The sequence below is a fragment of the Dromiciops gliroides genome, chromosome 1 (assembly GCF_019393635.1).
Source record: "Dromiciops gliroides isolate mDroGli1 chromosome 1, mDroGli1.pri, whole genome shotgun sequence".
Taxonomy (NCBI): domain Eukaryota; kingdom Metazoa; phylum Chordata; class Mammalia; order Microbiotheria; family Microbiotheriidae; genus Dromiciops; species Dromiciops gliroides.
Genome location: NC_057861.1, coordinates 76402763 through 76427303, shown reverse-complemented (window position 1 = coordinate 76427303; position 24541 = coordinate 76402763). Strand labels below are relative to the sequence as shown.

The 24541-nt window shown below is 47.5% G+C and overlaps 2 protein-coding genes across 7 annotated transcripts; both read right to left on the bottom strand.

Annotated features, from left to right (window-relative positions):
- Window positions 1-281: 281 nt before the first annotated feature.
- Window positions 282-9893, bottom strand: GPAA1 (glycosylphosphatidylinositol anchor attachment 1). 5 transcript variants are annotated; one of them, XM_044004341.1, is made up of 14 exons: window positions 9757-9825; window positions 8366-8551; window positions 8048-8141; window positions 7307-7486; window positions 7005-7116; window positions 6455-6602; window positions 6168-6269; window positions 5303-5499; window positions 4282-4478; window positions 2438-2591; window positions 2156-2248; window positions 1623-1822; window positions 1305-1481; window positions 282-1045 (listed from the first exon to the last, which is right to left on the bottom strand). In XM_044004341.1, the coding sequence occupies exons 2-14, from the start codon at window positions 8418-8420 to the stop codon at window positions 802-804; spliced, it is 1953 nt and encodes a 650-aa protein (XP_043860276.1). In that variant the 5' UTR covers window positions 8421-8551; window positions 9757-9825; the 3' UTR covers window positions 282-801. The 5 variants fall into 5 exon arrangements, with proteins under 5 accessions (XP_043860276.1, XP_043860293.1, XP_043860302.1 ...); XM_044004358.1 differs by lacking the exon at window positions 8366-8551 and having other exon boundaries at window positions 9782-9893; XM_044004367.1 differs by lacking the exon at window positions 8366-8551 and having other exon boundaries at window positions 9805-9863.
- A 2335-nt stretch (window positions 9894-12228) lies between these two features.
- On the bottom strand, window positions 12229-23519 carry EXOSC4 (exosome component 4). Of its 2 annotated transcripts, XM_044004400.1 has the most exons (4): window positions 23238-23517; window positions 17838-18044; window positions 15615-15872; window positions 12229-12276 (listed from the first exon to the last, which is right to left on the bottom strand). In XM_044004400.1, exons 1-4 carry the CDS (start codon window positions 23406-23408, stop codon window positions 12259-12261), a joined length of 654 nt encoding a protein of 217 aa, XP_043860335.1. In that variant the 5' UTR covers window positions 23409-23517; the 3' UTR covers window positions 12229-12258. The 2 variants fall into 2 exon arrangements, with proteins under 2 accessions (XP_043860335.1, XP_043860327.1); XM_044004392.1 differs by lacking the exon at window positions 12229-12276 and having other exon boundaries at window positions 15109-15872; window positions 23238-23519.
- Window positions 23520-24541: the final 1022 nt, after the last annotated feature.

Here is a 24541-nt window from a genome sequence, read left to right as displayed (position 1 = left end):
AAGCAAGTAAGAATGCACGGGGAGCAGCACCTCCCTGGTCTTGGACACTAGGTCTTTCCTGTGTTGTTGAAGATCCCATTGGCATTTTGGGTTGCCCTGTTAGAGCATGATTCCTGCCAACCTTGCAGTCCCCTCAAATCTTAGGATACTAATACACGATGGAGCCAGTCCTCTCTTTGCATGCCCCCAATCTTGGGAGCTGCTGACCATACCCCCTATTCTGACTCCCCGCAAAGGATTAAATCAGGAAGAAGAGGATCCGAAACCAAGAAACCCACAAAATCCACAAACACAAAACCCCCCAGACCTGTTTATTTCCTTGAAATGGAGGAGAAACACATGGAGAGGTCCTCCCAAAGCAACCCAACCAAATTGCTGCTTTGGAGCATGTGTGGACCTCCCTTTCCCCCTCTTCAGCCTCCCTGCCCCTGCTGTAGGCAGTCACACAGTCCTACTTCCTTCCAGCAGTAGGTATTGGCCCTGGGTTAACTTGTCCCCAGGTAGTATTGAAGTAAGGATTCCCAAAGGCTGTGGGGATGTCACCCTAAGAACTTTGGCCTGCAGGTAAGGCCTGAGTTAAAGTCCAGCTCTGCTGACTCACTGTGTGACCTTGTCTTTTCCCTGCTTCAATACTGTTTTCCTCTCTAAGAGAAGAGGTTGGACTGGATGATGTCGGAGAGTTCATCCAACCGTATGTACATTTATAAAACTCTTCATCACAGACACAGAGGGGACGATTCCTCAACGCCCTCTTGGTTTTAGATAAGCCCAAGGGATAGTGAGGAGATGGGGATGGGGTCACTATTTCCAGAAGAGGACATTCCAAAAGAGTAACCAGCATGGGTAGAGGCCTAGGGAGAGCAGTGGGAAAAGCAGGGCGCCATAGAGGTGGTGGTCCAGGACACCTTGGGCCAGAGCGCCGAGGAATAGCTGCCAGCCCTCAGCAAGGGTCAGGGGTGCCTCCTGCAGCTCACGCCACAGGAAGAGGCTGCCCAGGAGTGTGGCCCCTGGGCTCACCAGGACCAGTAACACTGCGTACAGAAGCCTAGGAAGGGGGAAAAGAGGCAAGATCAGGGGAGGATGTTTCCAGGAGGGACAGTGGTAGAATCCAAGGACCCTGGGGTGGGGGAGGGGATCCAGAAGGAGATGGGCAGTTCCCAAGTTGGAGGTGGGGGCAGGGGAAGGGAGGGGGAGAGGAAACACTGGACTTAATGGGACTTAGGGTCCCCCTAATGGACTGTAATGGGCTTAGGGTGGGAGCAGAGGGTAAGTTGGGGTCTGGGTGGTTGGTGGTATATGCACACCTGGGTCCACTGGGCTGGGTAAGGGCAGCAGCAGGGACCATGGTAACAGCAAGCAAGAAGCCCAGAGAGAAGTTGAAGAGGGAGATACAACCCAGCTGTATGGCCAGGTAGAGCAGCGCTAGGAGCTTCAGGGCCATCCATCCACTGTCTGGGCCTCGGGGGGTGCTACTCACTACCCTGGGGCCAAGGAGACAAGGTTCGGAGGTTTCAGACCACACACTCACTCACACAATCTGAGCCAGCCCACCCACCATAAGTCCTCTTTCCTCCCCATATTTCAACAGTGAGGGGTGTGAGCCCATCCCTCCAGGAGCTCACCGGTGGGTGCTGTGAGGCAAGGCCAGGCCAGCCACATAGATGGCGAGCAGCGTGAGTACCACAGCCTCAGCTTCAGCCACAGGGAAGTGCTGGGCAGCCACATGCTGGCCCATGACGGGCAGTAGGTACAGGGCCAAACCAGTGGCCTGAGAGATCAGCACAGGGGCCACCAGAGGGGTGAGGGCCACACCTCGGGCTTCCTAGAAAGACACAGGGGATCAAAGTTATATGCTTGCAGGAGAGTCACAGGGGGCAAATCCCATCTTGGGAGAGTTACAGCAGAGGAACCACCAGGAATCAGTGTCAGGTCTGCTCCCTGAGGTGTCCTAGGTGTATGTATTGGGGGAGAGGGGTGTGACAGGACCAAAGGAGGACAGGACCCAAGTTGGGCAGGAAATGGGGAACAGTTGGGGAAAACGAGATCTCCCCTTCAGGGCCACATTTCCAAGCACAAAGGCAGGTCAGACCTACACTTTTTAAACTGTCCACTGTGAACAGCTCTACCCTCCAACTGGTTTTCCTTAGGTCCTCACCTGTGCGACAGGTTGGGGAGGGCTGTGATTGGGGCCTGACCGCTCCTCAGGGCCAAAGTCCACTTTGTTGAGCTTCACCCACAGTTCCAGGGCATGACCCAGTCAAGGGCAATGACAGGACTAGGAAGATTCTTTCCAACCCCACCCCACCAGATCACATGATTCCCCTCTTCTCCTGCTTTCCCTCTCCCTAGTTCATCTGGGAATACTCCTGGGTCCCTAGGCAACCTCCCATGGACACTTCTCCCCATCCCCAACACCTGGACACACAAGGAAGGATATCTTTAGACCAGGGATGAAAAGTAGGAAGCCTATGGCAGGCATGTAGAGACCAATGGAGACAAAGCGTGACAGTGATGGCAAGAGGTAGAAAAAGTAGGACTGGTGCAGTCGCTCGAGAAGATTGTTCAGTTTGCGGAACATCCCCTCCAAGGTCCTGGGGAAGGAAGGTGGTCTGCTTAGTCAGCTATCCCCAAGGAAGTCCCCTTTGACACAGAGCCACAGCTCTCTGTGCCAAGGCTGAGAAAGAGCTGGGGTGGATATTTTTGTTTTGCGGGGCAATGAGGGTTAAGTGACTTGCCCAGAGTCACACAGCTAGTAAGTGTCAAGTGTCTGAGGCTGGATTTGAACTCAGGTCCTCCTGAATCCAAGGCCAGTGCTTTATCCACTGTGCCACCTAGCTACCCCAGGGGTAGATCTTTTAAAAGCTGCCAGAGAAACAGAGAGAGGCAGCAGGAAGAAATGGAAGGAGCACTGGGACAGGTGAGGGAAGGCCTCTAACCCAAGACCTAGCTTGTGAAGCTCTGACCACATCAATTGTCCATGCTGCATTGCAGTTTCCTTGTTGGCAAAATGAGGCTTGAAACAAATCAGGGGTTCATAACCTGGAGCTCTGTGACCTTAATTATTAAACATTTTGATAACTGCATTTCAGTATAGTTGGTTTCATCTGTAATCCTGCTTTTTTTATCTTTATGCATTTAAGAACATCCTTCTGAGAAGAGAGCCATAGCTTCTTCAGAAGGTTACAGGAACCGCAAAGGTTAAGAACCCCTGAAGACCCAGAGAATCTCTAAGGTCCCTCTAGGCTAAACACTGAGTTATCTTTAAAATGCAGAAGTACTCTGTAAATCCCTGAGGGGGCCCTAGTAAAAAGAGACAGATGGAAGGGCTATGCCTAGCATTTGTGTTCTCTCCCCTGCCTCATGCCAATCTCCCGTTGTTCTACTCCAGGCTCCAGCCAAACCAGATTCCGCCCTATTCCCCAGATATGCCCTTTGCTTTCCCCCCACCTTGGCTTCTTGGTTCACATTGTTAATTCCTATCTAGTTTTGAAGCCAACTCTTTTAGGAAGCCTTCCCTGATTTCCCTCCCTCCCCCCTCAAGTTGGTAATGGCCTTACTGCTCAGACCTCACGCTGCACTTTGCTGTGCCATTCTCAAATGCCCTTATCATGCAAGATGGTGTCCTGGAACTATCTGTGTGGGTGCGGTACCTTCCTACTAGACTAGATGCTCCATCAGGAGCAGGGACCTTGATTTTTCTAAACTTTGTATTTCTTCCAGCTCTGGGCACAGGACTCTGCACACAGAGGGCACTACCACTGCTGTTGGGTAAATGTAGTGGGAGGAGCGGGGGTGGGGGGGCAGAAAAGAAGAAGAGGGAAGGACCAGACTGTGCTATAGAAAAGACAGGACAAGCTGGTCCAGAAGGCTTTCATCCAGAGACAAGGGGAAGGACACCTCTGTCCCAGACTGAAGGGAGGAGACAGAGGGGACAGTCTGGATCCTATAATTCCCATTAGTTGTAAACCCGTGTTGTGTGTGAGTATGGGAGGGAGCTACAGTGGCTGAGGTGGGGGCAAAGGAATTCTTGAAGAACAATCCAATTAGCCAGCTACTAAAAAGTTAGAGTGAGAGAGAGGAAGGGAAGGATGCAGCAGAATGTCTGCATTGCCTTGTTGTAAGAAGGGTGCTTTGGAAGAATTGCTGACTGCTATTACTATGACAGTGCCTTTATTACCTGGGTGAGAGGAAAGCTGACAAAGATTAGCTGGCCTCCTTTGGTTACCTATGCCCCTGAAGGGGTGCTACCCATGTCACTCCTACTCCTTCCTAGCCACTTACTTGCCCACAGCAGTCATGTCATACTTATACTGGCGGAAGCTGTTGATACCACGTAGGGTGATGGCTTCAACGTGGTATCGCAGGAAAAGCCCATGGGGACCATGAGGGCGGCCAGAAGCCTGACGCAGGACCATGAGCATCAATGTCTGCAGTCCGTGCAGGGAGCCTCCCAGAGATGCCCAGTCTGAGTGCTGCAGCTGTGGAAGGAGCACAGGGCTCAGCGGCCTAGGATACCCTCCAACATGGGTAGCCCTGGCCAGCTATGGGGAAGTACAGAGGTTTGGGGGGTTCCCACTCAAGTATGGGTTCCTTTGGAGAGAGCCCACTGGGTCAGAAGACTAGGCCACCCCCAGGGCATCCAGGGAGTGCAGTTTGGAGGCTATATCTATGGACAAAGCACAGAGGCTCAGGGGTCTAGGTCACCCCAGCCTATCTTAGGGCTTTGCTTAGCCTGGGCCATTCCAGGGGAACACAAGGAATCAGGGTCTAAATATCCCTAGCAGGAGTACTCCATCCAGCCCTAGCAATTCCATGGGGGCCACAGGGATTCAGAGAGCCGGGAGCTCCCTGCAAGGACACACTATCTAAACATGGGGGCTGTGGGGTTAAGGATGCCCACGGCAAAGACAGTCCATCTGGAGTAGAACAGCTCTGGGAAGAGCAAGGGAAGGCTGAGAGTCAGAAGGGTACGGTAATGGTTTACAGGGCTATGGGACCAAGTAAGGTCTGGGGAAGGAGGCAATGTGTGTAGGAGAGAGACTCCCCCCCAGGGACGCATTACCTGATTGCAGTAGCTATAGGGAACAGAGGAGAGGAAAGGAGAAAGGCAATAGTAGGTCAGAAGGTGTGAGGGCAAAGATAGAAAGTCAGGATATGCCCCACCCAGATCATCTTCTGTGGCACTGACATCCATAGGAAGGAGGGGTAGATGGAGGTGAGGACAGGACACCTCCCACCAGGAACACCCCCCCCCCCCCCCGGGCAGCCAGGGCAGCTATGTGGAGAGCAGGGCCCAGAGCACCTTCCCCTGCAGGGTGCAGAGCAGAGCCTCCTTCTGGCAGAAGGCATGGAAGAGATTGAGAAGGTCCAGGTTAGGCAGCTGCCCATTCAGGCCCTCCACTGCCACGTCCAGGCTGGTGACCACATCACTATTCAGCTCCAGGGCCACTGCTGCCTGGATGGCCCCTGCCCGGCCCCGAAGTGCAGACGACTGCATCCCTGCAGGGAGGGGGAGGGAAGAGGGGGATGTCAATCCAGTGGGCCTCAGATTGGAGAGGACCTACATGGCCCGAGTAAGTCCCTTACCCTCTGGCCTCAGTTTACTCCTGTGTTAGAAAAGGGAGCTGAACTAGCAATGAGAGCTGTCCTAAAAGGGAATATGTTGGCTGCCTTAGCAAAGAGTCAGTGCCCTTTCACTGGAGAGCTTTGACTGGAGACTGGGGAATGTCTTTAAGGGATTTTGGTTCAGAGAAGGGCTGGACTAGAGCAGGGCTTCTTCAACTTTTCCCACTCGCAACCCCTTTTCACTTGAGAAATTTTTACATGACCCTGGGTATATAAGTCTATAAAATAGGTATATATAACCTTTTACTGTTGCCAAATTTTTGCAACCCCACCTTCAGTTACACGACCCCATATGGGGTCTCGATCCACAGTTTAAGAAGCTAGGGTCTAGGTGAACCCTGAGGTCCATTCAAGTTCTGGGATTCTATGGTTCACCCTGGGTCTTAAGACCATATTCCCTGGTGGATAAGGAGAGGAGTGAAGATGTTGCGATAAAGGGAGCAAGGAGGTTATACTCACGGACTTAACATTGCTATTAAGAGACGGGGTCAGAGGGAGCCTTATATGAGAAAGAGATTGGGAAGAGGACTAGGGGTCCTTACCAGTAATGTTGACATCATGGTAGGCTTCTAGCCAGGCCTCTGTGCCCAGCAAGTCATGCTCCGTCACCAAGAAGATGATGTCCTTGGCCCAATAAATCTGACCTGGGCAGAAGGGAAGGGGAAAAAGAAGAGATGGTAGGAAGCAGTCACTTACTTGGTCAGGGCCCTCCAGGGTAAACCCCAATGGTCAGTCCCAGGGTCTCAGTTTTACCTCAGAGTCAGCCCCAGGAAGTTAGCCCTGATGACTACCCCCAGCTCACATCTTTACCACCCTCCTACCACCTTACTTCGGAAGTAAGCAGCCAACGATAACAGCAGTCCTACTGCCTGGGCATTGAGGGTTTCAGGGCTGGAGGGCACAATGAGTACCAGTGACTCAGTGCTGGCTGCCCTTGGAGCGCGGAGGATCCCATACACGTTGGTACCTGACACCATCTGCAGAGGCACTAACACAGGTCACCATGTGGGAAAACAGACACACAGTGACAGATTATCTTACTCATGATGGGCTCCCACACTGATACTGCTCTATGTCCCACTGTTGGAATCCTGACTACCCCCACCATGGTGTTCTTTCTCCCCGCTCCAGTGGGCTCTTATAGTGACCTCCATCTTCCCCAAATGGCTTGCACCATGGTTCTCCTGTATCTCCTCTGAGTGGTCCCTCTCTTCCTGTAAGTGTCTTTTGGACCCATAGTAGATGTAAAATTCCAAATGGATTCCAAAGTGTCTCCTCTATCTCCTGCAAGTGGATCTTCTGTTCTCCCCATAGGATTCCCTGTTCTCCTGAATGACCCCACAGTGTCCCCTCCATCCTCCAAGTGGCCCCTGCAGTACATATCGCTCGTGGGTCTCATCAGGGAAGGGCAATGTTCGGGAGAAGCTCTGAGTATACACTTCCAGTCCCACAGAACGCATGGACCGCTCCAGCCAGGCCACGGGCAAGTTTCTGCATAATGGAAGAGAGGCGTGGGTCAGATGCCCAGATACAAGATCTACAGAAACAGTGGATCCCCCAGAGTTCCCTCTAAGAAGAACCCTCCAACTTGCCCCCTGAAAGGAAACCCATGGCTGCACAACCACTGAAGATGGGATCTTCCACAGGACCCAAATAGTTGTCTATCTGACCTGCTACTCACCCTGTTTTCCTGCGCTGGGCAATGAAATCTCTGGCATAGGTGAGGGCATGTTCTCCACCCTCAAACTGCTCCTCCACCATAGTGGAACCCATAGCATTCTCTGATATGTATGTGTTCTGGGTCAGTGGTGAAAAGGCCAGAGCCAGGAACCAGGTCACACCAGCCAAATAGCTCATCACACTGAGGTGGGGAAGAAATAGGTCAGGGGGCACTGAGACCCTGGCAACCAGCTGCCACATGGCTTACCACGAGGAATGCCATTTCTGCCAATCTTTTCTCACTGTTCACCTTGTAAGTGCCAAATCCAAGGAACTCACCCTTCTAATACTTAGGGGGAAGAGGGGTAGGGGTAGGGGTGGATGGGAGAAGGGGAAGTCATTGAGGCTTGGGAAGCAGACATTACCCTTGGGACCCAAGTCCCCACCTAATATATAACAGTTTTCTGGGAGAGTCATTCTTTCTTGCCTCTGATCTCCCTCCAACTCCCAGAGACTAAGAAGCCTGGGCTAGGGGGACAAGGAAAGAACCGGGACACCACAGCTGATGATATATATATATTTTTTTAGATCAGCATCTCTTACATACACACATGCATGACACATTGTGTGCATGTCTAACCCCAAGTAAAAGGAGGTGGGGAGAAGTGAGGATGGGACCCTGGACACAGCCAAGGGCAGGAAGGGGAATGGATGGTCGAGGAGCCATCAGATGGCTGAGCGCTGAGCAGGGCAGAACCCTCACCAGAGTGGAGTGTTTAGGCGCAAGAGCAAACGAGCCAAGGCCCGACGCCTGTGTGAATCCAACAGGAGCCCCATAGCTAGGGGATGAAGGGAACCTGGGGAATGGAATCAGATGACCATAATCAGCATTTCCTACCACCAGTCACCCTCAGTTTCCCTGACTCCTTCACTCATCATCACCTCTTCCACCCCCAACAGGGACCCCTTTGACCCCCATCCCAAGACATCGACCTCCCCAACGTTTCCTACTAAATGACCCAGTCATTGAGTCACATATACAGTCAGACACAGTCACAGTCAGATATAATCAGTCACATACACAAGAAGTGCCAGAGTTGGAAGGAGATCAAGTCCATCCTTCTCATCTTACACATGAGGAAACTGAGGCTCAGAGAGGTGAAGGGATTCACCGAAGACCACACAACTAATAAGGGGCACGGCTAGGACTTGAACTCAGGTCTTCTAATTCCAAGTTCAGGGCCCTTTCCACAATACCATGCACATTCTGCCACACACAAGTACAGAGTCAGAAAGATACACCTCCCCCACACATGTAGCATCTTCCCCTTTAAGATTTATGGGTACACACAGTCACACAGTCTCACATGTGGAGAATCCTCCCCTTCAAGACCCACAGGCACAGTCACCCACACAGTCACACATAGTTTCACACCCAGGGAGCATCCTCTCCTTCAAGATCTATCAGCACACAAAATCATACATACACACAACCATGCTGTGTCACACCTAGCATTTCCTCCTACAGGACCTGCAGGAACATACAACTATATGTTCATACACAAAATCTCACACATGGGGCATCCTCCCCTCCAAGATCAGCCTGCACATGCAATCACACACATGATCACACATAATCTCACACACGGAGCATCCTCTCCTGTAAGATCTGCAGTACCCAAGCATGCTCTCGCTCGTGCTCGCGCTCGTGCTCGCGCTCGTGCTCGCGCTCGTGCTCGCGCTCGTGCTCGCGCTCGTGCTCGCGCTCGCTCTCTCTCTCTCTCTCTCTCTCTCTCTCTCTCGTCACACACACACACACACACACACACACACACACACACACACACACACACAATCTCACACCCAGACCTCTACTGCAGGATCTGCAGGAACCTGAGGGGTGTGAGCATGCGCAGGTGTGCGCGACACACACAAACATAATCTTACACCCAGAGCATCCTCTCCTGCAAAATCTGCAGAACCGAAGTATGTGAGCATGCGCAGGTGGTGACAGACGGACACACAGACACACACACTACAATCTCACACTCAAAGCATCCTCTACTGCAAGATCCGCGGGAATGGAAGCATGTGAGCATGCGCGGGTGTAAGAGCAAGAGACAGACAGAATTTCACACCCAGAGAATCCTCTCCTGCAATATCTGCAGGAACGCGAGCATGTGAGCATGCGCAGGTGTGTGCCTGAGGGACAGACACCCACCCACCCACCCACACACACACACACACACACACCACATTGACTCTCACGCACGGAGCATCCTCCCCTCCCTCATCCACCTGCATACACAATTACACCCACGACCGCACACAGTCTCACACCCACAGAATCCTCTCCTGCAGGAGTCTCGGGCACAATTTGACAGAGACTTCCATTCCGGGAGAGCACCACGCACACGCACGCACAGACACACAGACACAAAATGAATGAAGGACATGGGACGATGGACGCACCGACACCACCCCCAGCCCAGCTCACAGCCGCCTTTGCTTCTCACACACCAGCCTCGGGACACGCCCACTTCCGTCCAGGACTCGCTCACTTCCGGTACGCGGGCTGAGCACCTTGGGAGTTGTAGTCCTCTGGGCGCAGGCACGTCTGTCAGGCTTTCTGAAGGAGGACGCGGGGAGGCGCTTTGCTCCCTCTGCTCTCGAGAGAGGTCTCTCTCCCTCCCAGTGTTTAGCCAGGAAACCCTCCTATCCTGTCTCTCCTCTTCTCTACTTCCAGTCCATTCTCATCCAGTTGTCCGAGTAATCTCCCTATGGGCACTCGGTAGCCTTTTTATAAAAGACAAATCCTTCACGACATGGCTCTAACCCGTTTTCCCAGGCTTCTTGCACATTACTATCCTTCACACACGCACTCTCTTCAAGTCAAACTGGCCTACTAGTTGTTGCTAAAACTTGTAACATGCCATATTCCACTCCCACGCATCTGTACAGCCTGTCACCCAGGTCTGGAATTAATTCCTTCACTATTACTGCCGCTCAGATCCCTATCTTCCGCCTATGTTCAAACCTTATTCTTCCCTTCTCCTCTTCCCCAAATCACCAATTATCTGTATTCATGGTGTAATTCTACTCCCCTCCCCCACCCCAAGTAGAACTAACTGTAAGATCATAGAGGGCAGGGACTTTTCTTTTTGTATCCCCAGCATTCAGCAACATGATGTTGGTTTAACGAACATGTTATTCATTGTTGTACTCATTTTATCCCTCTTCTCAAAACCCTTCCTTAGCTCCCTACTACCCCCCCAATTAAAGTAGACACTTCTTAGCCTGGCATCCAAATTCCTCCAAAATGTGGGTCCAACATAGTTTTTCTGCATATCTCATTCTATTCACTTCATTTCAGCCAACTGACATCATAGCTGTTCCTGCATCTTGTACAGGGAATTCCTCTTCAAGCACTTACTCCCAGCTCCATCTATATCTATCTATCTATCTATCTATCTATCTATCTATCTATCTATCTATCTATCTATCTATCATCTATATCTACTATCTATCATCTCTATCTACCTATCATCTACATCTATCTATCTATCTATCTATCTATCTATCTATCTATCTATCTATCTATCTATCTATCAGAATCCTGCTCTTCCTTCAATGTCTAGGTCAGGTGCCACCTCCTTCCAGGGCTTTGCACACAGTAGGCACTCCCAGAAAGCTTTTCTTGGACCTCTTCTCTGCACTTATTGCAGTTTTTTCCACAGATCAGTTACTTATATACATCTGGCTCCTCCCCCATTAGATTGTCAGCTCTCTGAGAAGCTGGTATTGTCATTTGCCACCTCTGTATTTCTCCCAGTGCCCACCACAGGGTTTCACACATAGTATACACTCAAATGTTTGGAGTCTCTCCCTTTTTCCAAGGCACAACTTAGGTGTCATTTCCTTCATAAAGTTTCTACTCATCCCTTTCTCTTCAAGCTTTTTTTCTTGGAGGGTAGGGGTGATTGATGACTGTCTCTATGGCATTGTTGTTTTATACTGTCTTCCCCTATCATTGGGCATGTGATGTCTCCTGGGGATGGTACATGGTGTTAACTAGTTAGTGGTTAAATCAGAAGGTAGAACTAAAAGCTGCTTTAATCAAAAAGTTTAATGATTCCATGGTGAACTTGGCTGGAATAGCAACCTAGGTAAATGGACTGTCTAGAATGTGTTAAAATGTCTGGTTAGGCCAATCAATCCCAGGTCAGCAGGAATGTGTTCCAAGAAGGATATCATTATCTATTCAAATCAGGCAGAATAAAGATGCTTTGGGACTACTGGGAGAATTAAAACAGGTCAAATAAAAACAGAAATGTTAACTGACTAGGATAGTTTAGGGACCTTTAAAGCTACTCACTCTGAGATGAGCAGAACCAGAAGAACATTGTACACAGTATCATCAACATTGAGTGTTGACCTACTGTGATGGACTATATTCTTCTCACCAATGCAATGGTACAGAAGAGTTCCAGGGAACTCATGGTAGAAGAGGATCTCCAAATCCAAGAAAGAAAAAGAAAGAAAGAACTGTGGAGTATAGATGCTGATTGAACCATATTATTTCTTTTGTTTTGGGTGCTGTTGTTTTTTTTTTCTATTTTGAGGTTTTGCATCACTGCTCTGATTTTTTCTCTTGTAACAGGATTAATGCAGAAATAGGATTAATGTTATTATGTGTATATATATATATGTGTGTGTGTGTGTATATATATATCTATATGTATATGTATAGAGATATATAGATATAACCTATATCAGATTACCTGCTGTCTAGGGGAGGGGGGAGGGAGGGGAGGGAGGGAGAAAAATCTGAAATTGTAAAGCATGTATAAACAAAAGTTGAGAACTATCTTTACATGTAACGGAAAAAATAAAATACCTTATACATAAAAAAAAAAGCTACTCACTCTGACTACTGGGTAGAATCCTTTTAGCTATTCACTGATCACCTGCACCTTACTTCCAGAGCCAGACCTAGGGCAGGATAAGCAGAACTTTAGGTGCTGAAACTTAGAGGGGGACCCAAGATGGTAACAGATAATTTAGCTACCAGCATCATATATTATCCAGCCATATAACTAAAGGATTTGTCTTGCTGTTTTTTTAAAAATCAATTTTATTTTTTATGCTGAACCTGAACACCAAAAAAAGCATTTCCATATACACAGTATAAGACGAAACAAGAATTGAATATGAAAATACTCATCTCCACTTCATGCAACTTGCCTTGGAAAAAAAAGGGGGGGGGGCAGCTAGGTGGGGCAGTGAAAAGGCACCGGCCCTGAATTCAGGAGGACCTGAGTTCAAATCTGGCCTCAGACACTTGACACTTACTAGCTGTGTGACCCTGGGCAAGTCACTTAACCCTCATTGCCATCCCCCCCCCCCAAAGAAGGGCATACAATTAATTACACATTGTTTTCAAAACTGGGCTTCCTTCTGTTCTCTTATGTGCATTAAAAATGTTTCAATAGCTCTCTTTTGATCAGGCATCACTATTACTAACCTCTAACCCCATCATCTAATTAAAAATCAAGAGAAAGGAAAAACGACTTGTAACAAATAAGTATAGCCAGTCAAAATGAACCCACATAGTAGCCATGTCCAAAAATAGACACCTTGTGTCCATCACTTTTCTGTCTGAGGGCAGATCATATGCTTCATTGTAGGTCCTCTGAAGTCATGGTTGTATTGATCAGAATTCTTAAGTCACATTTCTTTACAGTGTTGCTTCCCCCCCCCCCCAAATAAATTGTCCTGGTTCTGTTTACTTTCCTCTGCATCACTTTCACACTACCCAGGACTGTGAGAGGCAATCTAAGGCACCCCTTAAAGAGTCTATTTCCTTTTCGTTTATTTTCACTTTATCCACCCCTCTCCCCCAACACACACCCTTCCTTTCAGGATTAGGAAGTTTGTTTTGCTTGTAGCTATTCCCTCCATGATTTTTTCTTCCCTCTTAACCCTTTCTTCCTATCCTTGCTTTTTTCCCTGTTGAGTTTGATACATTTCTACACCAAATATTGTATATATAGAAGCACATATGTTCAATCCTACTCTGTCTGCTTCAGGTAAGTGAGGTTCATTGGATGCTTGCTCCTCCCTCCCTTCCTCTTTATATATTCTTTTGTTTGTTTGTTTTGTTTTTTGGTTGAGCAATGAGGGTTAAGTGATTTGCCCAAGGTCACACAGCTAGTAAGTGGCAAGTGTCTGAGGCCGGATTTGAACTGAGGTCCTCCTGACTCCAGAGCTGGAGCTCTATCCACTGTGCCACCTAGCTGCCCCCCCTCTTTATACATTCTTTCTTCTCATTCTCCTGAATTAGGAGAAAGAGCAAATTCCACTCCCTTATTCCTCCTTTCTATACTAGTATATTCCTTTTTACCTTCCCCTTTGTTTCCCCTTTCAGTCTCACAGAATAAAACCAATCCACCCCCAGCATGTGTTTTTCCTTAAAATTCAATTCCTTCAAAATCCTTTAAAGGCATAAAGGTTCTAGAGAAGCTCTTGTTTCTTCTCTATTAGAATGTTAGCACATCATCATACAGGCTCTGCCAATTGGTCAAATAAATTCACCTTCCTAGGTTTCCTTGGATTTTTGTATATGTATTTCAAAGTTCCTTCTCAGCTGTGGTGTTTTCATCGGACATTTTTGAAATTTCTCTATTTCATTAATGATCCCCACTTTCCCACTCTATTCTTCCCCCCTCCCCCCACCACAAGAGTTTGCTCAGCTTTGCAGGATGTTATTGCTGGTTGTAATTGTATATTTTTTGCTTTTTGGAATATCATATTCCAAGATCCCCTCGTTTTTAGTAAAAAGTTGCCAGATCTTGTGTGATCCTGACTGTGGTTCCTTGTTACTTGAATTATTTTCTTATGGATGCTTGTTGTATTTTTACTTTGATATAAAAGCTCTGGGCTTTGGTTATGACATTCATGGGACATCTCCTTTTGGGATTCCTTTCTGGAAGCGATCATTGGAGTCTATCTTCATTTTACCCTCTGGTTCTAATACATCTGGGCAGTTTTCATTTATGATTTCTTGAAATATAGTGGGGATTTAAAACAAAAACTCATGGTTTTCAGGAAGTCCAATGATTCTTCAATTATCTCTCCTTGACCTTTTTTCCAGGTCAAAGAAGAAGAATGTAAGGAAAAAACTTCTTATTAGAGTATTTTAAACTTGAAGAAACAGAATTCTGTAAAGAATCTGTGAGAAGCTAGCAAACACAGTATATTCTAGAAAGATTACTGAGTAGAAGGCAAAGAAAAAAGACAAATTTAGCTTATTTCCTGAGAGATTGAATGAATCTATCTCTTATTTTGAAGACAAATGTGAAGATAATTCTTAAAGAGATTTTAGCCAGTATCTAGAGTGAACTGAATGTTGATACTGTATTTCTGGAAGTGAATGAGTCATCTACTTTTATTTCTTAAGAGCCAAAATATTGTAAAGAATTGTATATGTCTTGTTTTTGTGTTTTTTTTTTGTGGGGCAATGGGGGGTTAAGTGACTTGCCCAGGGTCACACAGCTAGTAAGTGTCAAATGTCTGAGGCTGGATTTGAACTTAGGTCCTCCTGATTCCAGGGCTGGTGCTCTATCCACTGCACCACCTAACTGCCCCCAGAATTGTATATGTCTTTACTAGTTGTTGTTTTAGTTAGTTAAAGACTTGTGTGAATTCAGTAATTTAAATATTTATTCACTATATAGAAAAGTGAATAATTGCTAGTGAGAAAGGAGATTTCTCCAGTTCATTCAGTAATTAACATTCAATGAACTGGGTAGAAGCAAAAGCTAATTAATGAGATGTCCATTTTATTAATTAGTAAGAAAGTATTCAATCATGATCCTGGATTGCTTTAGCATTGAGTATGATCAAATTAAATACAGCAACAAGTAAAGTGCTAGGCTGAGTGACCCCTCTTAAGCATCACTGACCACTATAAACCTTCTTACACTTATTAAATGGGAAGGCCATGCACACATCTCAAACACTGCTCTATTAAGCACTGCCACCTCTGGCAGGCTTACCCTGTGTGGAGCCCATCGATCCTGCTAAGTCTCAAACAACCATCCCTGAACAGAAGAAGGATTGCTGCCCCTGTGGAGAAAAGGTCTGGTGATGACAGAAATGCAGAATGAAGGCAATGCAGGCAGCAGCCTTGTAGGGAAGGGCTGAAAGACTTTATTGCAGGGTTGGGGTCAGTCTCCAAGAAGCAGGGCAGCCTCTCGGACATGCTGCCTGACCACGCGGTCCAGTAAGGCATGAACATCCCGGGCAGCCTGGGAAGCTGCTTCTAGTACCTGCTGCAGGTGATCCTCATGCAGCCGGGCATCCATCTCTAGCAGAGCAAGCTGGCCAGAGGCGGGTAGCAGGGCCAGAGCCAGCTGTGGTCCACCCGCTGCCTCCTCCACGTGGCTCAGGTCAGCCAGGGCTGTGCCATCCACGAAGCCGGCTGAACAGGCACACACAAAATCTTTCATTGGGATCCCTGCATCCAACACGGCTAAGGTAGCTGCATTCACACAGGCTGCATAATTGCCACCATCTGCCTGTAGCACCTAAGGTCACACAACAAAAGGATTTAGAAGTGGAAGGGACCCAAGAGGTCATCTGACCTGAGCCCTTCATTTTAGAGAGGAAAAAAGTGAATCTCAGGGTATCGGATCCAAGACATCCACTGGAGTCATCTCATCCCCCACCCACGTTCCCTGAATCCTCACCTAGTTCCCGCCCAGCTAGCAGTGTCTTCCTCCAAAATCACCTTATATTTATTTTGTTTATACTTATGTGTGGAAATATTTCCCCCCAGTAGAACAAAAGCTCCTCAAAGGCAGGGACTGTCTTATTTTTACCTTCATTCTCTATGTACACAGCACATAATCTCTTTTTTTTACAATTCACAAGTACGCTTTTTATCAGTTCTTTCTATGGCGGTGGATAGTATGCTTAGTCCCTTGGGATTGTCTTGGATCATTGGATTGCTGACAGTAGTTAAATCATTCACAATTGCTCACTCAACAATGCACAATGTCCTCCCAGTTCTGCTCCCTTCACTATGCATCAGTTCATATGAGTCTTTCTAGGTTTTTCTGGGAACATTCTGTTTGTCCTTTCCCGTGATACCATTCCACTACAATCAAATACCACAGCTTCTTCCGTCATTCCTCAATTGATGGACATTCCCTTGGTTCCCAATTCTTAGCCACCACAAAGAGTGGCTATAAATATTTTTTGTACAATTTTCCCGCTTTTCTCTTTTTCATGATTACTATTGTTAACTGTTTCCCTCCATCCTATTCCCTTCCCCATGATATTTACTCTATTATCTATTTTCTTTCACCAGATCCCTCTTCAAAAGGGATTTGCTTCTGTCTGTCCCCTCCCCCAATCTGCCCTCCTTTCTTTTGCCCCTCTCTCTTTATTCCCTTCCCCATCTATTTTCCTGCAGGGTTGGAGAGATTACTCCACCCAATTGAGTTTGTATGTTATTCCCTCCTTGAGCCAATTCTGATGAATGTTAGGCTCATTTTCTGCCCAGATTAAATAGATTACTCCACCCAATTGGGTGAGCACATAATCCCTTAATAAATGCTTGCTGATTCAATGATTTGTTGATCTTACACCTTCCTTTCCATCTTCCCCACCTCCCACCCCATTCCCCAACTAGGCTCCTATCTGTCCTCTCCAAGTGTATTTAGAGATCTTATCTATAGTTCCCGCGTGGTTGCTTCCTCCCTGATCCCCACCTCATCCTGGACAGGATGTAAGGGCCACTATCTGAGACCCCAGAGCATACTTTCCACACTCACAACCCTAGTCACATCCCATCTCATACAATGGTCATTTGTGAGAATAGTACTCCCATGATCCATGCAGGGAGGACAAGTCCCATCTCCTCCTCTGAAGCTGTCTCTACTCCTGAGAGGAGTGTCTGAGCCCAGTGATGATAGGCAGACTGCTGTGGGGCTGGGGGAGGAGGAGAGGCATATCTAAACTGGGGTTTCCTTTCCCCTGGCTAGAGCCTCCTGGCCATGGAGGAGAAAAAGCCCATGGCGCTTCAAGGAGGCACGTCTAGGAAGGGTTTAGGAGACCTGGGGTCAAGTCTAGCTAGGCCACTAACTGCCTGTGGGGCCTTGGGTAAGTTGTTCCCATCTCCGGGCTCCCTTTCCTCTTCTGTCATATGAAGGGGTTAAGGTGTTTCCTGGTTCTGATGCTCTGTTGTGCTAACTACTTTCAAAAGATTTATTTTGTTTTACCTTTACAGGAGCCCTATGAAGGAGACAGGAGGGCATTATTACCCCCATTTGACAGATAAGTAAACTGAGGCTTAAAAAAGGAGATGGGACTTGTCCACTTGACCACTTGGAGGGTCAGAAGTGGTACCAGAAACCAATCCTCCTGACTCAGGGTTCTCTCAAGGAGACTGAGACCTTCCTAAATACGTCCCCTATTTATGCTACCCTGCCCTTGACTCATCTAATCCAAAGGTCTACTATTCTCCCAATAAAAATCTGCACCTTTACCTGGACATAGATGTCAATCTGGGAACGAGGGTATAGTTGGGTCAGGATGGCGGCCTCAAAGGTCTGCCTCAGCTGGAGTCCCATTTCACAGGCCTTGCGGTCACCATGTGGCCGTCGCTTCCGTTCCCCAGTGCTGAACGTGGCCATGCTATATTGACAGTTCACCAGGGCTCGGTCTGGCAAAGCTCTTGACCGAGACCCCCGCATCTAGAAAAGTTGGAGAGGGGAGATATAGGAATGCGTTATTAGGATCACCCCCCCAAACTTCCCTTTTACTGAGCCCTGGAGAGCAGCTTCCTAGTCGGATGAATGACAATGCCAACATATTACAGGAGAAAGGTCCAAGGAGTAAGGAGACCCGGATTTTAACTGAAACCTCCTAACTTACGTGACTTTTTTTTTTTTTGGTGAGGCAATTGGGGTTAAGTGACTTGCCCAAGGTCACACAGATAGTAATTGTCAAGTGTCTGAGGCTGGATTTGGACTCAGGTCCTCCTGACTCCAGGGCCGGTGCTCTATCCATTGTGCCACCTAGCTGCCCCACTTATGTGACTTTCAGCAAGGTCCTTAGGCTCCCTTGGAAGGACTCATCCTTTAAGTGAGATGGGGAGGGGAGATGACCTCCAAGTCCTTTCTAGGCCCAACATTCTATATTCCTGTAATACTCTAACTCCTGACGTGCTGGGGATTATCCTGAAGTCTTTATTTCAATATTCAAGACTTCTCCACCCATGGACCTTCTTTCATTAATACCCACATTCACTTCAGTACATAATGACCTGTCACCTCATAGATCCTGGGTTTATGAACCCCCCAGGGAATTCTCCTTTATTAACCTTACTACTCCTGCCCTTCAAGGAATTAATTCCACCATCCTCACCCTATAGTTGTTTCCCAAGGGAATGAGGAGTCACCCTGGATTCCTCTTTACACTCTTGTACAATGGGCTCTTCCATGGAAGAGCCTTCCATGCTCTTTCTCCTGTGGACCCTTCAGCTCCAGTTTACATAAAGGGGCTAGGAGGAACTGACAAAACAGGGGCCCATCTAGGGCCATGAGTCCCATAGAATGATTCCCTCCAGGGAGGTTTATCACAGCATCTGTGAGCAGAGCTTGCTTTCTGAGGTCAGAAGGGTCTGACGTCTGGGAGGGGGGGATAATTATTCTATCTATTATCTATCATACAGATTCTCTCTCTCTCCCTCTCTTGGATGAGAGAATTTTGGGGCTAGATTATTCTCAGATATTCGTGAGAGTTCAGTTCATTTTCAGGTTCCAGTAGCCTTAAGGAAGGGACTTCTGCCTAAGTTTTGGGGGTCCAGACAGGGGAGAATAATATGTAAGCAGATGAGCACGTAGACTCGGGAGTGAGAGGAGGCAGACGTATGGTTTGGGTAGACTGGAAATAAGAGCAACTGGTGAGAGGGAAGTTCAACCAACAGTTGCTATTTCATTGCACCTGTTGTTTGCAGAGGACAGTCCTGGGAAATTTCCATTCGGTTCCTCAAAGTGAGGAAGACCTGGGGTGAAATTCCACTTCTCACATATACTGGCTTCTCTGAAGATTCAGCTAATACCCTACCTTCTACAAGAAACTTTTTCCAATCTCTTTTAATGCTAGTGCCTTCCCTTTATGAACTAAATCCAATTTACATGCTATTTGCCCCCTCAAAACTGGATCTGAAAATATTCCTCTTTCAAAGAATTATTCACCCACACGATGCAATCAAAATTTAAGTAAAAGGTTTTTTTATTCAGCATACAGAGGTATGGCTGGGAGAAGTCTAAACTTCAACTCCCTGAAGAGACTTAGGACTGAAAAGTTACAGCTGTTTGAGGAATGATGATGGGAGTGGGATACATGAAAAATAAAAATTCCAAATTTCTAACTTGAGATTACTGTCACTACCAGGTCCTAATCACATAGCAAACATGACTGGCTCCCAGTTAAGCTCATGCTATAAATTTCAAGGTGCCCAGTTTTCTGGACTTCCTTGACATGTCTACTTTGTTATCTGTTTGACTAATCACTTTCTAGTTCATTACCTACTTTGCTTTTCCAAGGAAAGGGTAATCTCTAACTGACCCCAGCAAGCTGATCAACCATACTTCTCCATGGTCAGAGTGTCCTCCTCAGGGCCAGATCATCCCTAACTGGACTTGGGTCCACCAGACCACTACTACACTGTTTGTACATAGTTGTTTACCTTTCTTTGTATGCCTGACACCTATTAGGTGCTTACATGAGATAAAACAGAAATTTAAGAATACTTTGAAGGACCAAGCACAGTTTTTGGTCACTAGTGTTTAATGTTCATTGACTGACTGACTGACCCTGGACAAGACTCTTAAAGTTGCTATGACCCAGGCAATTCTGTAATCAATTAGCAGTCATTTATCTGGCACTTACAACATGCCCCAGTTGGCTTTAAGTGCTAGCACTTATATACAAAAACAAAAAAGGGAACAGTGCCTCCTCTGGAAACCCTTATGTTCTATGGGGAAGTAAAAAGTGAATATAAATATATGCAGAATAAATACAAGGTTGGAAGAACAGTCACTAGCAGTTAGGGGGATCAGGGAAAAGATGTTGCTTGAGTGGAGTCCTGAAGGGAGTCTATTTTGTGGGTAGAGGTGAGGAAGGAGTCATTGAAGGCATGGGGGTTGGCCAGATCAAAGGCAGAGAGAAGGGAGATGGATGACTGTGGGCAGCTAGGTAACAAAATGAATTAGAGTGCCAGGCCTGGAATCAGGAAGACCAGATTCAGTCTCAGACAAGTCCTAGCTGTGTGACCCTGGGCAAGTCACTTCACCCTGTTTACCTCAGTTTCCTCATCTGTAAAATGAGCTGGAGAAGGAAATGGCAAACCACTCCAGTATCTCTGCCAAGAAAACTCAAAATGGAGTCACGAAGGTTCAGATACTACTGAACAACAGCAACAAATAGTGCCTACTATGTACCAGAGACTGCGCTAAATTTTTTTTTTTTTAGTGAGGCAATTGGGGTTAAGTGACTTGCCCAGGGTCACACAGCTAGTAAGTGTTAAGTGTCTGAGGCCACATTTGAACTCAGGTACTCCTGACTCCAGGGCCCGTGCTCTATCCACTGCACCACCTAGCTGCCCCACTAAATACTTTTTACAAATATTATTTCATTTGATCCTCACAACAACCCTGGGAGGTAGATAGAGTACTATTATTATCCCCAATTTATAGATAAAGAAATTGAGGGTAATTTAGTGTTTGAAGCTGAATTTGAATTCAAGTCTTCCTGAGTCTGGGCCCAGAACTCTAACCAAGGCATTACCTAACTTCCTGAAACTTATCCAGCAGTCAGATTTGCCCTTAAGGAAAATGTCAGTTAAGTACTATAAGGAGCTGGGCAGGTGTTGTATCTGTATTGATAGTAAGGGGAGGGGGGGGGGGCTGGGCAGCTAGGTGGCTCAGTGGATAAAGCACCAGCCCTGGATTCAGGAGGACCTGAGTTCAAATCCAGCATCAGACACTTGACACTTACTAGCTGTGTGACCCTAAGTCACTTAACCCTCATTGCCCTGCAAAAAAAAAAAAATTTTTTTAAAGATAGTAAGAGTCCCTTATAGCAAGGAAATCACAGGTTCAGCCCAATCACACATATAATAATTATATAGCTCTCTATTTCTATTGTGCTTGTTCTCATGGTTTCCAAGGGAGTGTCATGGGGTGCAGAGCACCCCAGAAGTTCTCTGGGGCACATCAAGGAACGTTCTCCTTGAGAAACTAAACCAGAGGGCAGATAACGCCTAGAGAGATAAGCTGAACCAAATCGGACTGAGCCATGAGCTAACTTCGGATTCCTACCCTTCATTCTGGTCTCCCTTACCCTGGGGAGATAAATTTGGGTGTGGCTTCGGCCTTGGCCTTGGCCTTGGCGTTCTGAAGAGGGATCTGTAGCCACCCCTCACCCAATTCCTCTAGCTACCACCAGTGGGGGATGGCCCACCCCCATCAGTCCTCTATAAAAGTACCTTCCAGTCTCCTGTTCGAGGAGATTTGGTACCTCTGAGCCATGTGCTTTGTGCCTATCTCCCCATGGGAAGTCCAAGGATTTCTTTCATGGTTTCCCTCCCCCCTCCCTTCCCTTCCCTTGCTCCTAAATAAACTACCACCTTATTCTAATTACTTTTGTGTGCAAGAGGGTGTAATTCTTTAAAGAGGAATTCCTAAGAACCCCAACTCCTACCCCAAACCCGTACCCCACTTCCCCCCATATCATTAGCTAAGTTGTGTGAGGACTGTTAGAAAAACTTTCTTTACCAAAAAGAAAGATGTAACTCCCTCCCTGCTCAATGTGCTTCAGTGACCCTCCACCATCAGTCAGTTTAACAACCATTAATTAAATGTTTACTATATGCCACCCACTTTGCATACACCCGTTCCCTCTCAGACCTCAAGAAACTCAGTCAAATGGTGCACACAACATGCAAACAACTATGTTCATACAAGATGGACACGGTATAAATGGGAGGTAATCTCAGAGGGAAGGAGCTGGGTTGGGAGAAAGGGAAAGGAAACGGGGATGCCTGGGGGCGGGGGAACCTCTCCTGAGAGAATGTGGAACCTTAAGTGAATCTTGAAAGAACCCACGATCAAATAGAAAGCTCTCTGTGGTCTGAAGCCCTTTACAACCGGCTTCTTCTCGTCTTTCCAGCCTTCTTACACGAGATTCCGCCCCCTCCCCCACATTAGGACGCAGTTGTAATGGCCCTTTTTGCACGTGCCCCTCTGCCCTAGAGCTGTGTCCACCCCCCACCTCCAACTACCTCCAGCAGAAGCTCTTTCCTGTTCCCTCCTCTACACCAGTATCACGGTTGTTGTTATTTACATGCTGTCACACCCATTAGAATATAAGTCCCTTGAGGGAAGGGTCTGTTTTTTGCCTTTCTTTGTATTCCTAGCAGTCATCACTGTGCCTGGCACACAGTAAGCGCTTAATATATGCCAGCAGACTTTCTCGGGGTCTCGGAGCCTGTGAATGGTGCTGGGAGGTACAGACTAATACAGTCCCAGCTCCCAGATACTCAGACTAGGGAGCAGCAGAAGGAACCTTGTACCCAATTGGGGGGGGGGGGAGGAATACGAGAGTTGAAGATGAGATTCAAAAATCACATTATTGCAAAACCCGCGGACTCAGTTCTCCAACTGCCAGTTTTCTTCCCTAAAAAAGCGCACCTCCCTCCTATCCACATCGCAATCTCCTGCCTTTTCAAGGAAGGCTGCGATTGGTCCGACACTCAGTGAGATCACGCCCCCTGCCCAATGCCACAAGAGGTCATTTTCAAGGAAGCCTGCGATTGGTCCGAGACCTGTAAGGTTACTCCCCTCCTTTTTCTCGATAAGCACGCCGAGGTCGCCTAATACCTCGTGGGGTCCGTAGACCACGGCCAGTGCCTTTGTATTGCCTTGTTCGATGTAGGCCGAACCATCGGCCTGCGCGAAGACGCCCATCCGTGCTTGGATCTTGCGCAGCTCTCCGGCCCGCCGCCCGTCCACGCGGTAACCCTGATCCGACAGCAGCTCTAATCCCGCCATGCTTGTAGCTCCTTGTAACCTAGTCCGACTACACTTCCCGGCGACCCCTACCACTTCCGGCTTCCACTCGCCTTCCGGCTTTCAGTCCTTTCTGACACCGACAGGGTCATTGATATAGACCAAGGAAAGATATCAGAAACCATCTAGTCCAAACCCTTCTTTTTTACAAAGGAAGAGGCTAAAGCCCAGAGAGGGAGAAGGACTTGTTCGAGGCCACCCAGATAAATTGCAGCAAGACTGTGATTGGAAATAATGTCCTTTAACTCCCAACATCAGCGCCCCCTCCAGCCCAAACTACATTTCCCAGCGGCCCCTACACCATAGCAACTTCTAGTTTCCGGTCCCTGGAGCTCCTCTCAGGGCTCCGTACATGGGCTGTCTATATTGCTTTACGCTGAGTTCTGGTGTAGACTAGTTCCCAGCTAACCGTCCAGGGCAGAGGATCTGGTTTGATTGCAGATCCAGCCTTTGGACTCTTATTAGCTATGTGACCTCGGACAAGTTCCTTCGTCTCTCTGATCCATCTGTAAAATGAGGCAGTTGGACTGGGTGCCCTCAAAGGTCCCTTAAGACTCTCGATCCAGGGTAATGCTATAATTGGCCATCTGAAAAATGAGACATAATGCCGACAGTGCCAGCCTGGGAAACCATTGGATCGGCCCTGAAGGACCATCTATAGAAATAGGAGTTGGTTTTATAACGTTCAGTCTGACAGCCTTCCTTAAGTAGCCTGCTATGTCAGTCAGTAATCAGACATTGATTAAGTAAAGCTCTGTGTGCATATACTGGGCTAAGCGCTGGGGGGATACAAAGGAAGACTACAATATAGCCTCTCCCTTCAAGAAGCTCACATTCTAATGAGGACACATTCTAATGGGGACATCACGCTCCAAGTGATCCGTACAAGATATGCACTGTGTAAATTAAAGGTAGTATCAGGGAAGACACTAGCAGCAGGGAGGGTGCGATTTGAGCTGAGTCTTGAAGGACAGGAAAGCCAGGAGTCGAGGGGGCCGAGCATTCAAGCCATGGGGCAGAGCCACTGCAAAGTTGCAGAGTCAGCAGACAGAATGTCCTGAAGGAAGGAGCAGTGAGAAGGCCAATATGCTTCTGGATGACAGAGTACTAGTGGA

What these genes read in the sequence shown, in the direction of transcription:
- GPAA1 (XM_044004341.1), bottom strand. Translation starts at nt 8,420, where the DNA reads ATGTGTAAGATGAGAAGGATGGACTTGATCTCCTTCCAACTCTGGCAC. An exon ending in ATGAGACCCACGAGCGATAT is followed by an intron (nt 6,603 to 7,004) that starts GTACTGCAGGGG and finishes GTGCCTCTGCAG; the next exon opens with ATGGTGTCAGGTACCAACGT. An exon ending in CCATGATGTCAACATTACTG is followed by an intron (nt 5,500 to 6,167) that starts GTAAGGACCCCT and finishes CCCTCCCTGCAG; the next exon opens with GGATGCAGTCGTCTGCACTT.
- EXOSC4 (XM_044004392.1), bottom strand. Translation starts at nt 23,408, where the DNA reads ATGGCGGGATTAGAGCTGCTGTCGGATCAGGGTTACCGCGTGGACGGG. An exon ending in TGGTCTACGGACCCCACGAG is followed by an intron (nt 18,045 to 23,237) that starts GTATTAGGCGAC and finishes CAACTTTTCTAG; the next exon opens with ATGCGGGGGTCTCGGTCAAG. An exon ending in AGATTGACATCTATGTCCAG is followed by an intron (nt 15,873 to 17,837) that starts GTAAAGGTGCAG and finishes GTGTGACCTTAG; the next exon opens with GTGCTACAGGCAGATGGTGG.